Here is a 14092-nt window from a genome sequence, read left to right on the forward strand (position 1 = left end):
TCAATCCATCATGTAAGGTACAAGCTAGCAAAAGATCTGGTCATTAATTCATGCATTAAAAATATTGTTCTTTGCAGTGAAACAAGACCTCAAAACCTGGCATCTGCTAATCCATCAGCCACCTGCTTACATGGATTTCTACTGGCAGTTCTTACTGGGTCTCTATTACCGCAGCATGTAAGCAGCTAATCTTTTTGTAGAATATCTTCACAATGAGGTACAAAATTATTCAAAAGTCCTCTGCATTGCTTAACATGGAAGCAGCTGGGAAGCAATTTGTCCTCCCTTGCTGTGGGAGGACTTGTGATTTGGAGTCACCTCTGGGGTGAATTTCTTCATAGGTGCTGGATACGGCACCATCTATAGTTCACACGGCCTTAATTGTCTTACCTGGCATTTTAGTGATAGCATTTTGAGTTTTCATTACAGACCAGGTCAATATAGACCTTTCTCACAGGGATGTCCATGTTGCCTGCTACAAAGGCAGATGAGACTTGTAAAGCTCAGTGTAAACACAATACGGATTCCAGAAGCCAAAGGCAGAAGCACTCTGATCTTTGAAGTAACCATATAAGTTATGCCATCACCGAGACCCTCAACAATATTTGGGCACTTCACTCCTACTGGACAGACCTAAATCTCATAATAGGAGCTGAAGTTTCTGAGAAGCTCAAAGACAGACTACACAGCGAATGCGGTAATGTATGGCATTGACCTGAACTGGCCCACTGTTAGTGCTCAGATGGCTGTCCCAGTATTTCTTGATGAAAAAAATGAACTCCAGACTATCTGTCAAATTTTATTTTTGTTGTCTCAGTTCTTCTTTCTTTTAAAAATATCAGAAGCACACAGTAAGCCACAAGGTTAACGCCACACTAAGAAAAGAGAGGGTCAAGTGGTAAAGTGGGGTTTTCTTCTGCTCTCTCCCTCTTGCAGGTCAACAGTGGAGGGCAACACAGAGTGCAGCAGGGAAGTGAGTTATCATTCGCATGAGCAGATTTATAAAGTTCATGTCAGAAACACTAAAGGCAAGGGTTTTTTGGCTTTGGAAACCCAGCTACAGCTTTAACAGTGTATTTGCTTAGAGATAACATTAAAATACTGCTTTATAAAAAACATTGCTCAAATTTGGAGCAAAAATGAAGAAATTCTCACAGAATGCCTTTCTATGTTTTTTCAAGATCTCTGTTACCATTATTTGTCCACGTAATACAGATTGATTGTTTTTTCAAGACTCAAAGATGACAATTTTCATGTTAATAATGTCCACAATCATACAGAGAATACTTTAAGCAAACACTGTAGCTGAAAAGATCAGAAATTTGTACACCTTTGAGTACATATATTTCTGTTACTTAGGACATTCTCTATTATATAATATGGTTCGTAGGTCTGAAAAAATGTTCATTGTGGTATAAAAGTAAGCATATAGCATGATGATATAGCTTACAAGAACACGATGATTGTATTACTGAAAACACATGTACTGTAAAATTACTGCTTTATACTGGTAAATACTTACTGGAACAACAATGAACTTTAAGTTCAAGTTTTGGTTGTCCATGAGTTGGCGTACCCACATGCACACTCATTGGAATGAAATACCTGAATGCGTCATGTTATTTTCCTTTTTGGAAGAAAAGGAAGATTGTTTCCTCCCTGTTGGTGCATACTTATAATCCTTATTTCGTAAGACTGCACTAGCCAGCATACAGGACAGGACTGATTTCAAGAGCTGGTAGGTTTCTTTGGTGCACAGTGACAAAATTTGGTGTCATCAGCTGCAGTCAAAAGAGTCTCACTTTACTACAGCGTAAACTAAAAATGCCAGTGATCTTATTTAAAAAAAAACTACTTATTGGTGTGTTTCATGTGTATCTCGCAACTTCTTCGGCATATGTTCTTCAATTTGACAAACTATTTGTATGTATGTTGGTGCCTCTGTTTCAGGGTCATATTTGCTGCCCTTGAACCTCTTTTTCTCTGTCTATACTTCTCCCAACTTGAAACATTTTCCTCTATCTTTCAGGCACCATTAACTAGAAAATAAACCAGAGTGAGAAAGATATTAATTTGTATAATAATTGAGAAATATATTAATTTGTATAATAATTTGCTTTAGTTTCATATGTAATGATTTCATTAGGAGCAAATATTTTGTTATGAGCAATTTTCCAAAAATCTCCTAATCTAATTCAAAATTCGTGGCAAATAGAGTAGTCAGAGCAGAAACATTTGTGTACCAAGAAAAGCTCCTGCAGTGCTGGTTTTGATTTTCTCCATTTCTGATCCTCTGCTTGGGCTGCTTCCCCCACCCCTCAGCCTTGCCGCTTCACCTGCCTTCTATGTCTGACCTCCTTCTTGGATCCTTCCTGGGAGGATTTGAATCTCTACATTACTTTTTACAGTAAAATAAAATTATTATTTAGAATGTCTAGCTTGTAAACTTCCAGCTATGTAAGTATTTGTATTCAGTAAAGTCCTGGTTTATTAGCTGTATACAAGAAGTATGTAGTTCCTCTGACTGGAACAAGATAGATTACAGTCAGGTCATTTCCCAGCAAATTATCAAACTATGCAATCTGCTGTTTCATGATCAATAGATGGTGTAATGCAAGAAGTGATTTCATACCTCTCTGGCTCCTGTAATGAAATCATTATATTATACCAGAATTATATGCATTATCGTCAAACTAACTGTACAGCTGAATGTGTTATCTGGGGAAACATACATAATCCTAAAGTGAACTGGCTGATGCCTTAACTGTGCTTTCTTTTCCAACTTGTTGACCTGAGAATGCAATCTGTCTTCAGTGTTTCTAAGAAGCTAGTACTTCAAGGGAAGAAGTGTAGTGTTTAATTTGATCTGGGAATTTCAATTATTATTTCCTTTGCTAGAATCAAGAAAGAACCAAAATTTATGCAGGAAAAGAAATTAAAAGATCTTTTCAAATAGAGCTTCATCTAAGGCAATGACCACAATTCCCATTGAGTAAACTAATTTCTTGTTTAAATATTGAAACAATCTGACAAGGCAGAAAGCAATTTTTCTGCCTAAAGTCAAACACTGCAAAGTAAGAGTTGATATTTACATCTTTGCTGGGCTAAGTCTGTTCTCCTTTGGACATTGTTGCTTCAAGAGTCTAACTCACACCCTCTAACTTGCAGGCTTGAAATATTACTCATCTAAGAGACTACAAGGATTAAGCATTTACTGATTAAGCAATTCACTACTAAGAAAGTAATTGCCTAATAATATTATTAAATAATTAGCATAATATCACTACTACTGATTTAGTTACTTCATTTTGCATAATTATTTCATACAATTATAAAGCTATTATCACTTAAGTATCATGAAACACACACAACTACTACTGAATTTCATCTCAATCACCCTTTCCTCCCCCCACCACTTAGTACTTGGCTGTAAGACCATCTGTCTTTACTGTACCCCACACCAAGGCTTTCAGACACAGACCTGATGGAAAGATCTAAGAGAGGTCCCTCCAGCACCCCAGAAGATGGACCAGCATCCCAGTCCACAGGATAGCTTCGTTAGTGATTGTAGACATCTATGCTCCTAGTGTCAGAAGATGCAGCCCCCTCCTGTGTTCCTTACTGATTTTATTCCAAATTTACTCTACTTCCAGACCCACCTTTTTGCCATTCCTGCACCTCCTTTCCTCTGACCAAACTCTTCCTTATAGAGCAGAGGTGGACCAGACCATTTGCCTGAAGGCACATCTGTTTGCTCTTCACCTTTGAGTGTAGCAGACTTATTTTGTACTTGTAAGCCTATAGATGGCTTACCTTCCTCTTGCTGATAGAAGTCACCAGCTTCCATCCTTCCCCTTCAACAGAGACTGCACATACCTTAAGACTAGGTGAAGACACTGCCTGCTTCTCTACTGCAGTTAGAGTCCAGGGCTATTCAACCTGCTGCATCTCAAAGATCCCATCTTCTCCAATGCTGCACAGACTGCTCTCTTCCTTCTGTAACTCTTCCACTTGGTGGCACAACTCCTTCAGGACAGAAGGCCATCTCTCCTGGCATCAGAGAGAGGCCCAAGGCACTCCCTGCAGCTTGGGAGCTGTAGGACTGCATCTGCCGTCTGAATCTCAGCCTGTGCCAAAGCCTCTGCTCTAGCCGGGACAGCTACCCAAACACCTCCTGGGAAAAGTGCTCTACCATGTGTCACCACTACAACTAAGCACCTAGCTCTTATATAGGCCTGTCCCAAGCACCAGCTAAAAGAGTGCTTGATCCTCTCTAACTGGTGGCAGCTGCAACAAAGGCTTCAGTCACTCTGGGTCAAGGGTAGCTGTTCATGCTACCCACGTTAGAAGCTGCTAGAGCTTCCTTGGGATCTTATCCTTGTATCTCCCCTTACTTTGTCTTTACCTGGCAGTAGCAGGCACCCTTAAGTTTCTCAGAGGTTTCCCATGCATTTGCCAGTGATCCTGAACCTTGTCCGCAGAAGGCCCAGAAGCTCCCAAAGCAGAACCCAGAGACTGACACACAAACTCCTGCATCTGTGGCTGCCTCTATTAGCTGTGCTCACAAGCGTCCCCATAACAGGAATTACTGAAACTGAATCCCAGAATCACTGAATGGTAGGGATTTTAAGAGACCTCTGGAGATCATCTAGTCTAACACCCTTGCTAAAGCAGGTTCACCTACAGCAGGTCACACAAGATTGTGTCCAGGTGCATTTTGAATATCTCCAGAGTAGGAGATTCCACAACATCTCCGGGCACCTTGTCCCAGTGCTCTGTCACCCTCAATGTAAAAGAGTTTTTCCTCATGTTCAGGTGGAACTTCACGTGCTCCAGTTTGTGCCTGTTGCCTCTTATCCTGTCACTGAGAACCACTGAAAAGAGCCTGACTTCATCCTCTTGACACTCACCTTTTGGATATTTATAGGTGTTGATAAGATCCCCTCTCAGTCTTCACTTCTTCAGGCTAAACAGATCGAGGTCTCTCAGCCTTTCCTTGTAGGAGAGATGCTCCAGCCCCCTCATCATCTTTGTGGCCCTCCACTGGACTCTCTCAAGTAGTTCCTTGTCCCTTTTGAACTGCGGAGCCCACAACTGAACACGGGACTCCAGATGTGGCCTCACTAGGGCAGAGTAGAGGGGGAGCATCCCCTCCCTTGACCTGCTGGCCACACTCTTCTTAATGCACCCTAGGATACCATTGGCCTTCTTGGCCACAAGAGCCCATTGCTGGCTCATGGTCAACTTGCTGTCTATCACAACTCCCAGGTCCTTCTCTGCAGAGCTGCTCACGAGCCAGTCGACCCCCAACCTGTACTGGTGCATGGGGTTATTCCTCCCCAGGTGCAGGACCCTACACTTGCCCTTGTTGAACTTCATTAGATTCCTCTCTGCCCAACTCTCCAGCCTGTCCAGACCTTGCTGAATGGCAGCACAGCCCTCTGGCATATCAGCCACTCCTCCCAGTTTAGTATCATCAGCAGACTTGCTGAGGGTGCACTCTGTCCCTTCATCCAGGTCATTGATGAATATGTTGAACAAGACTGGATCCAGTGCTGACACCTGGCGAACACCACCAGCCACAGACTCCAGCTGGACTCTGCGCCACTGATCACAATCCTCTGAGCTCTGTCCTTCAGCCAGTTCTCAATCCACCTCACTGTCCACTCATCTGTCCCACACTTTCTAAGCTTACCTATGAGGATGTGATGGGAGACAGTGTCAAAAGCCCTGCTGAAATCAAGGTAGACAACACCCATTTCTCTCCCCTCATCTACCCAGCCAGTCATGCCATCATAGAAGTCTATCAGATTGGACAAGCATGATTACCCCTTGGTGAATCCATGATGACTACTCCTGATAATCTTCTTTTCCTCCACATGCTTAGAGACGACATCCAGAATGAGCTGTTCCATCACTTTTCCAGGGATGGAGGTGAGGTTGACTGGCCTGTAGTTTCCCAGGTCCTCCTTCTTGCCCTTTTTGAAGTTTGGAGTGACATTGACTTTCCTCTAGTCCTCAGGCAACTCTCCTGTCCTCCATGACCTTTCAAAGATGATGGAGAGCAGCTTAACAACAGCATCTGCAGCTCCCTCAGTACTTGCGGGTACATCCCATCAGGGCCCATGGATTTGTGAGTGTCTAGTTTGCCTAAAAATTCCCCACAGAGAAGACAGAAAAAACTGGAGCCCCACCAGCCTGGACTAGCTCAGAGACAAACAATTCCCATGAAGTTAGGTAGAAGTGAGATATCAATTAGATAACCTCAAATACCTGGAAAAGCCTGTGCAAGCTCTGTATAGGCAAGCTCTGAATTTGGAGGGGAAACGTTTGCTATTCTGGTTTCTCATGGCTGTTTTCCTAGACCAACCACACTGCAAATCTGAATTTAAACTCTGAATGGGGGATATACTAAATTAAAAGGGTGTTTCTTAGGTGAATGTGTTGGCAATCCTATGATACTGGTAGCAGAAGTAGGGCACAAAAGCCCTTGCCCAAATCCTGACCTACTTGTTGTGTTAACCTGATGATGTAGGTTATCTGGTTGTGGACTGCCACTCAGGACAGCCAGAATTTTTGGACTATGGTGTGCATCTCTGTGACACACTATCCCGGAGACTTTGCTTTGTGGCCTCTCATTTTGTTGTATCCCCTGATGGTAAAGTTATAGTTTGGTACTTACTACATGTGCAGACCTGGAGTTCATCTATTTATTTGCTTTTCAGGCTGTATGATGGAAGATTTTGCAGACACCAAACTAACCTATTGACCACTGAAAGAGAAAGCAGCCGTGAGACCAGGCACAGATCTATAAGAAAGCCTTGTCTCTAAAACTGAGTGGCCTCAAACTTCACTGTCTTTAAGCTTTACATTTTTTTAAAATCCCAGTGATTGCATGTACACTGCTACGTGGAGCATCCTATAGGTCAGGCTTAAAATCTGAATAGATGTTTGATTACACTGCTGCACTGTAGGATGTCCCCACAATCCACAAAGTGTTGAGTTTTTAAGCTAAAGGGAAATCTTGGGTATAGACAGTGCTTAAAGTGTCCCACAGCTTATTTGCCCTGTGGACAGATCAGGCATGTTTCTGTCCAACATAACCTCAGGATAGCCATGACAGATGATACAAAAATTGCTGGTATAGTGCAAGTGAAGCATTTGCAGTCAAGATGTCCAGCAGCAGAGTTTTCTTGCATGCTTGTTTGCCGTTCATTCATTAGGATCTTTGCACAGATGGGAGAAAATTAAACAATAAAGTCTGAAGAATGTAAATATGCTCAGGGCAAACAGAAACCTGTGGAGACCTATAAAGGGAAATCACTAAATTCTCAGCCTCCATTTTATCAATGTTTTGTTTACTATACAAACGTAGGAGAGGCAGAGGTGATGGGGCATTTGCTCAGGAATTATTCAGCACCATCTGGCATCTTGAAGTAATTAGTCTGCACTGTACCTCCTTTGGAAACCATAGCAACTCTACAATAACTTAATTGTGTTCTCTGATGATAGCATAATAAATAATAAGTGCCACTGCTGTAATATACTAATTAATGCATTCTCAACTGCCCAGCTGCTCTATACAAATGTACTGTCTGTTGTGGTTTTCTTGGTAAGAAGTGTTTGCAAAACAGAAAAATGAAAAGGTTCAAAAAGAGCATAATTTTGCGCGACATTCGTCCTAGATAAAATCCAGGAGAAGCTGGTACATAATTTAATTGATTAAGAATTGCAGGTATCTTATGAATGTCAGTCAACATGGTTTTATGGAAAATAGATCAGTTTTGTCAAATAAATCTAATTGCATTCTTTAAGGGCATGAGTTTTGTTGATTTAAAATAACTAAGCAGATGTAATCCACACAACTCTGCAAGGTATTTGATGTACTGCAACATGACAAAATATGACTACAAGTTAGTATTACACAGTATCTACAGAGTGCATGTTAAAAAAGATTAAGAAATGGCTAACAAATCGGAGGGGGGTGGGGTAGAGCCAAATCTCAAAATCACAGTTCAACTCAGCAAAATGTAGGTTTTTACATCTAGAAAGAATGAATACAAACTATACAGCCAAAACAAATTAATCAGAAAAGTAGTGAATCTGAAAAACACCTCTGAGTGATATTAGATTCAGAAATTCATCTAGATTGTTGGAAAAAGAATACAAGCTAGTGGATCTGGTATTAATAAATCTGGTGTTAGTATGGTAATAAAGTTCAGGTGTATGCTTGCATGTAGTGTAGGCAAGAGGGAAAGAAACGATTCAGGACTGGAGAAAATACTCTAGAGCAGAAAACTGTGGACATGCTGCAGCACTGGCCAAGATACTAGCCAGTGTTTGCCAAGCTAGCAGTGGAAAGTCATACAGCCACAGCAGTGCAGTGCAAACAAGCCCAGCTGAGCGACAAGGGTAATTTGCTCCCTGTGCCATCTTCTTCTTGATTGCTTCCAGAACTTGTGCTCACGCTTCAGCATAAGGCTGCCCTACATTGTAAACACATGACAGCTTGCTCAAAACTAGCACAGGGATCTGTAAGCAGGCACACCATCATGTTATTTAGACATGACATCACGGAATATGAGAAACTGAAGTCAAATGCACATTAATGTCCTAAAATCAAGTTGGATATCTTTCAGGAACACGCAAGGGACTGGGCTCAGTCTGGGAGTAGATGGAAGAAATATAATGGCCTGTGACACATTCAGGATGTTACAAGAAATGATCACATGGCACCAATCAGTGAAGATGGATGCATAATTTCATACAAATATACAGTCACCCCATTCCCAGTCTGTGATTACTACTATTACGTTGTCACACTGTGAAAAAAACAGCAGTGAGATCATCCAGTCCTGGAACAGAACAAAATTTGTAAATATTGTGTTTTCATTAAGCATGAATTTAATTAGTCAGACATATTTTAAAATCAGGTATTTGTCAGTAAAATAGCTCCAGTAAAACCTGGATTCTTTAATAATAGCAAACCGAATTCTGAAATTTGTATAGGAAAAAAGTGACATTTCTCCAACAGAACATTATTTAGTGAGAGTTAAGTAAGAGTGACATTGCCATGCATTAAGAATACCATGATAAAGCTCTCTTTGGTGACAGCCGTACTTATTTTGTAAAACACTGGCACAAAACATCATGTTTATCCTTCTCTCATTCACTCCCCAGGCCTGTTGGTCATGTCAGTTTTGACCCACCCTTTTTTCCTAATGCAGATATAACTGCATTGTTTTCCCAGGTCCCTAAGAAGGAATGCATACTACAAAATCCAGTGCAAGTAAATAGACTTGTATTCAAAGTGGTGACTGAAATATTTTGTAAATTTAATGTTACAATGCCCATGCCCATGCTAGCTTAGGCCTAAACTGTGCCTTGATCCCTCACAATAGACCTAGCATGCTTTTATGGCAGTATAAATGGTGCTTTATGAACAGTTGCAAAACAAAGGCATTGAAGATATTATCATATACAGTAAAGAAAAATGTTTGTGGTTCAAAAATGTAACGACAGGTTAAAATATATTGATATACCACAAAAAAAAAATTAGCCAAACTTATAGACAGGGCTTTCAGAAAGAGCAAATAAACACAAGACAATCAGAAATTATGCTTCTATCCGTTATGATTCGTATTTGACTCATACGGTAAGTGAAATTAATTTGAGTCACCAGCATAAGTGTGAATAGTTTTTCCTGTCGGAAGCTAAGAGTTGTTTTGATTCGTTATTAGTACTGACCCAGATGACCATTCCCAAATATCTGGGTAAAGACAGTAACCTGTGAGGCCTAATTCTGCTGAACTCATCCCCATTCAGGCTCACGGAAAGAAATAGGAAAGTGATTGAGCAGTTTCTTCCCTTTCTCTGGCACCCGACCTTTCCTTTAGATACATGTCATAACTTCTACTTACGTTAAATTTTTCCACAGTATTGGCAAAGGTCTTTGGAAACTTTCCAATCCTCTTTTTCCATGTCGATGCAATACATGTAGTCTGCCACACGAGGGTATGCATCCCAGCAAATAAACGCACCGAAGTGGCTACTCCATCATCCATCATATGCCACACCTTTCCCTGACCAGAATGAACTCGATGGCACTACAAGCTTGGAATATTTTCTGAGGGCAGCAATATCTCACTCCCACCAGCTCTGTGTCAGCACGACACACAGCAACATCACAGTCAAGAACTCTTGGGAAAAACAAATTTTCATCATTCACAAGGTGACCATGATTATTTGACAGGCTCGGACAAAAATCTATAGCTTTACATCTACTTCTGTAAAAAGCAGATGACAGTGCAATAATATCATGCCATCAAACCAATAGAAATTTGTTAAATCAATTTCTGTATTTTCTAATACTGAAAAAGCTAAAGGGCTACTGTTACCTTCAGTTGAACCAGTTTCAGCCTAGAGCTGAGGAATAGGCTTCCCCATACAGCCTATAGACCTGTGTAACTGAAGCAGGATTCAACGATGCGTGTATTTTTTCCTGATTCCATGATATGAGCATACTTCATTGTTCATTTTCAGATATACTGGGAGTTAAGCATAAAAATAACAGTAACTGTGTCTATGTAACGTGCAGAGTGGGAGGAAAAGGGGGACTTAGAAACAATTTCAGTATTAATAATGGTGTGCTATTCTAAGCACTGCTATTTTATACTAACTTCACAGAAAGTTCAAAATTGTTTAAATGTTTTTTGTCAGATGAGCAATACTAACTGCACAAAGTACCTCATGTTATTTGCAGAAGGAGGGAAGGGCATTGCTCCATTTCCCTCCCTTTCCTCTTCTTTCCCAACCCTCTCCTTTCCTTCCTTCTTTCCCACATTTCTGCGACTTGCATTTTCATGCAGCTTTTACCTTCACAACATCAGTATCACTAATAGCCAGCAATCTAGTGATCACAGAGCAGTCAGCTGGGGCTTTGTCCTTACTAAACACATATGAGTATGTGCTGAACACTAAAGGTTTGCTCCAGATGAAACACAGCCTGAACAATTAAATGGATCTCACCCCTATTAATAAGCCTAAGTGAGATACTTCAGCAGCTTGACTTGACAGCCATCACAATCACAACACAGAAAGTAGTTCAGATCATTTACTGCTTAGACAAGTTTAGAACTTCCTCTATGACTCTAGTTAATCCACAGCAACAGTTAGGTAAACTTAGCTTCATTTCCAAGAATAGATGGATATATGCTGGTTGCCCTGGCTCAGACATTTTTCCAGGCAGCTTAAAAATAGATCTAGAAAATCTAAAAGTTCAGATGGAATTTTGTTGGGAAATCTCCCACCAAAGACATTGTTGCCCAAAGACTATCAAGATAAAATAAGGATTAAGACCTTATGCTTCATGGCAGAAATTCACTTTTGTAAGATGTCACATTCCCAGGCTGTTTTCATTCTCTCCCTCTGTTTCCAGTCTAGATAAAACACTGACTAACAAGCTAATCATGTTTGCTTCTTTCCCCTTTGACACATCAGATACCATAGCTAGTGCCATTGGGAAATGCTCTCTAAAAAATACCAAAGAGGCATTCCAAAACTTTTTGTTGGTCACAAAGTAAATATAAGAAACTACAGCTTACAACATGAGCAAGAAAGCAATGACATGTCAATAGTTCCATTTCTAGTTGTAAACAGGTCAATTTTTCTCCAGTTTGGGTTTAAGCACACTGCCAAAATGAGAGCCCTTAAGCCTCATCTATACAGCCTTCGCTAATTCAGTGTCCTCCCAGTAATCAGAGAGTAAAGGCTTGAATATGTTATGCGAACAATATCTTTTTAATAAATGACCTAATTAAAACTAATGGCCCTGGAATTCCTATGATATAGGAAGACATGTAACTGTTACAACCTGGTTTTATCCATGCCATGGATTTCATCTGCTAATCACTGACACCTCCTCAGAGGCTGCTGCCACATTACAATGTAGCTGATGAAGACAAAGACAGTACATGGCAGAAAAAAATACTCCTTTCAAGCAAGCTTAACTTTGTCCTACCATGTTTCTGCCATTTCTTCTCATCAGGAATAGAAGGCACTCAACCCTAAAATGAGTGGGTGCTCTTAAAGTTAACTGGAAACTCTGAGGAACACCCCAAAAAGGGAAAATATTCAGGCATGATTAAGGCAGAGGTGTTCTAACAAAAACAACTTCTCATCTCGATCTGCAAGGAAAGTGTGCAGTGTCAGAATTTTCATGGCTTCCACCCTGAGGACTCTCATGCTCTATAAGACAGCCTTGGCTCTCCAGCTCCCTCAGAGAACCTGCTATGCTTGCTCTCCTCCTCTTGCCTCCCACAAGTTAACATCTGCTAGCACTAGTTAATGCCAGTTAGCAATAGCTGACATTCTCTAGAAAAGCACTAGCTTCTTGAAAGGTTTCAGCCCAGCACCTCAGCAGTCTGCAGAGGTCTGCCTGCAGACAGAACTGCCATTCACCTGCTCCCATACTCCCCAGATTTCAGTCCTGCATCATGCTTGCTGAGGTCCTGCCACAGCCTCCCTAGGAACAAACTGCATCTCTCACAGCCTACCTAGACTACAGCATGTCGTCACCCTGTGCTCCTATGGAGGAGTTGGTCTGGGCCAGGCACCACGTTGTGCAATCTGCAGGATTGCTTTGATATAGAGCAGTGAGAAAATTCCGTTAGACCACATTTCAGGGCTTCTTTCTAATCTTTGGTTTTGCTACACTAAAATCACAAGCAATTTCCATAACCCCATTAGGCAAGGTATTTCAGAAAACACTGACAACCTACATTATATGATTATTGTAATAATGAGGTCTTTCATCAGGGAAGTCTATGAATAATTAATTCTAATTAAGTAGCTGATAGATACAGTAAATCATTCATCAGTGCTTCAGTCCTGCACATTACAGACTGTAATAATTTTTCTGTTAGCGTAAATGCTGAGCAAGAGAGTGTAATCAATGAAAACATTATTAAAGATTTGTGTCACTGCTAGGAAACAAATTGGAAAACTTCTTCTCTGCCTTTGTTTTCCTTATTTGCCTGTGCACTATTAGGCGGTAGTTGTCCTTGGCCAATGACTCATTCTTACTGCAGCATTATTTCAAAAATAGGAGTGAAGCAGTAAGTATAACAGTAGGAAGAATAAGGAAAAGAAGAAGAAAGATGGGCTATAGACAGAATGTCATTTCTCTATTAAGAAAAGTGATGAGGAAAATATTTCTAGAAAGTGCTGAGCCAGAGAGAGATAATAGACACAAAGTTTATTTTGGAGAGCTTTACATTCTGTGGACTATTATCACATTTACTGCATATAAACATGTGGATTTACAAGGTGGCACGTTATGCCTAATTCTAGGATCAGATAGCCCTGAATTGTTCAAGTTCTATTAGTAAATTCTGCAAAAACATATGCATATTTGAAAAGTAATGGCAAAACCCATGTAATAGATGTGGTTGTGATTACATATAGAACCATAATATGAGAAACTGTAAATATTAACATAGGATTCATATAACTCAAAGCCTGAATATATATATATATATATATCCCCATTATCTATGTCAGTTGGACAGAGTTCTCCTTAGACTTGAGTACTCACACCCTGCACAAGAGAGGGAACCAGAGCACACAAAGAATTCTGGCAACATTACAGGCAAGGAGATAATACGGAGAAGTAGTGGCTGGGCCACTATCTCTTTGATAAATGCTTGATCCTTTAGACAGGTTGGCTTAAAATTTATGAGTTAAAATGCTGTTGAAGTTTTTGTCTTTGACTTGTGAATTCTGGTGTTTTCATAGTCCAAATTTCTTTTTCTTTCCAGAAAGAGAATAATTATCTAACTCCTGGAAGGAAAGTTTTATTGAGATTCTCCAAGTATCAGGAGACTCCATATAAAGCCATGAGAGAAAGAAACTTTTGTAGTAGCTTAGATGTTTAGAATTCAATTAACGATCCAGGTCTTAATGTGCTTGGGATATGAGATAATAAAAGCAGGCTTTCACTGTTACATCCAATGTGAATAAAATGGAGACAGTGTAAGTCAGACTATATAATATAATTTTTAGAGAAAAATCATAATTACAAAAGACAATAGCA

General features: G+C 40.3%; 1 protein-coding gene across 1 annotated transcript in view; it reads right to left on the bottom strand.

Moving 5' to 3' along the window:
- GRXCR1 (glutaredoxin and cysteine rich domain containing 1) overlaps positions 1–3847 on the bottom strand; it is a 57147-nt gene extending 53300 nt beyond the window's left edge. Inside the window, exons 1-2 of the mRNA XM_009954041.2 lie at positions 3660–3847; positions 2633–2643 (exon numbers count right to left, since the gene is read on the bottom strand). Coding sequence (XP_009952343.2) covers positions 2633–2643; positions 3660–3847 — 199 coding nt within the window. The remainder of the gene's footprint in view (positions 1–2632; positions 2644–3659) is intronic.
- Between the last annotated feature and the right edge of the window lie 10245 nt (positions 3848–14092).

Source organism: Leptosomus discolor, chromosome 4 (assembly GCF_034619465.1).
Source record: "Leptosomus discolor isolate bLepDis1 chromosome 4, bLepDis1.hap2, whole genome shotgun sequence".
NCBI lineage: Eukaryota > Metazoa > Chordata > Aves > Leptosomiformes > Leptosomidae > Leptosomus > Leptosomus discolor.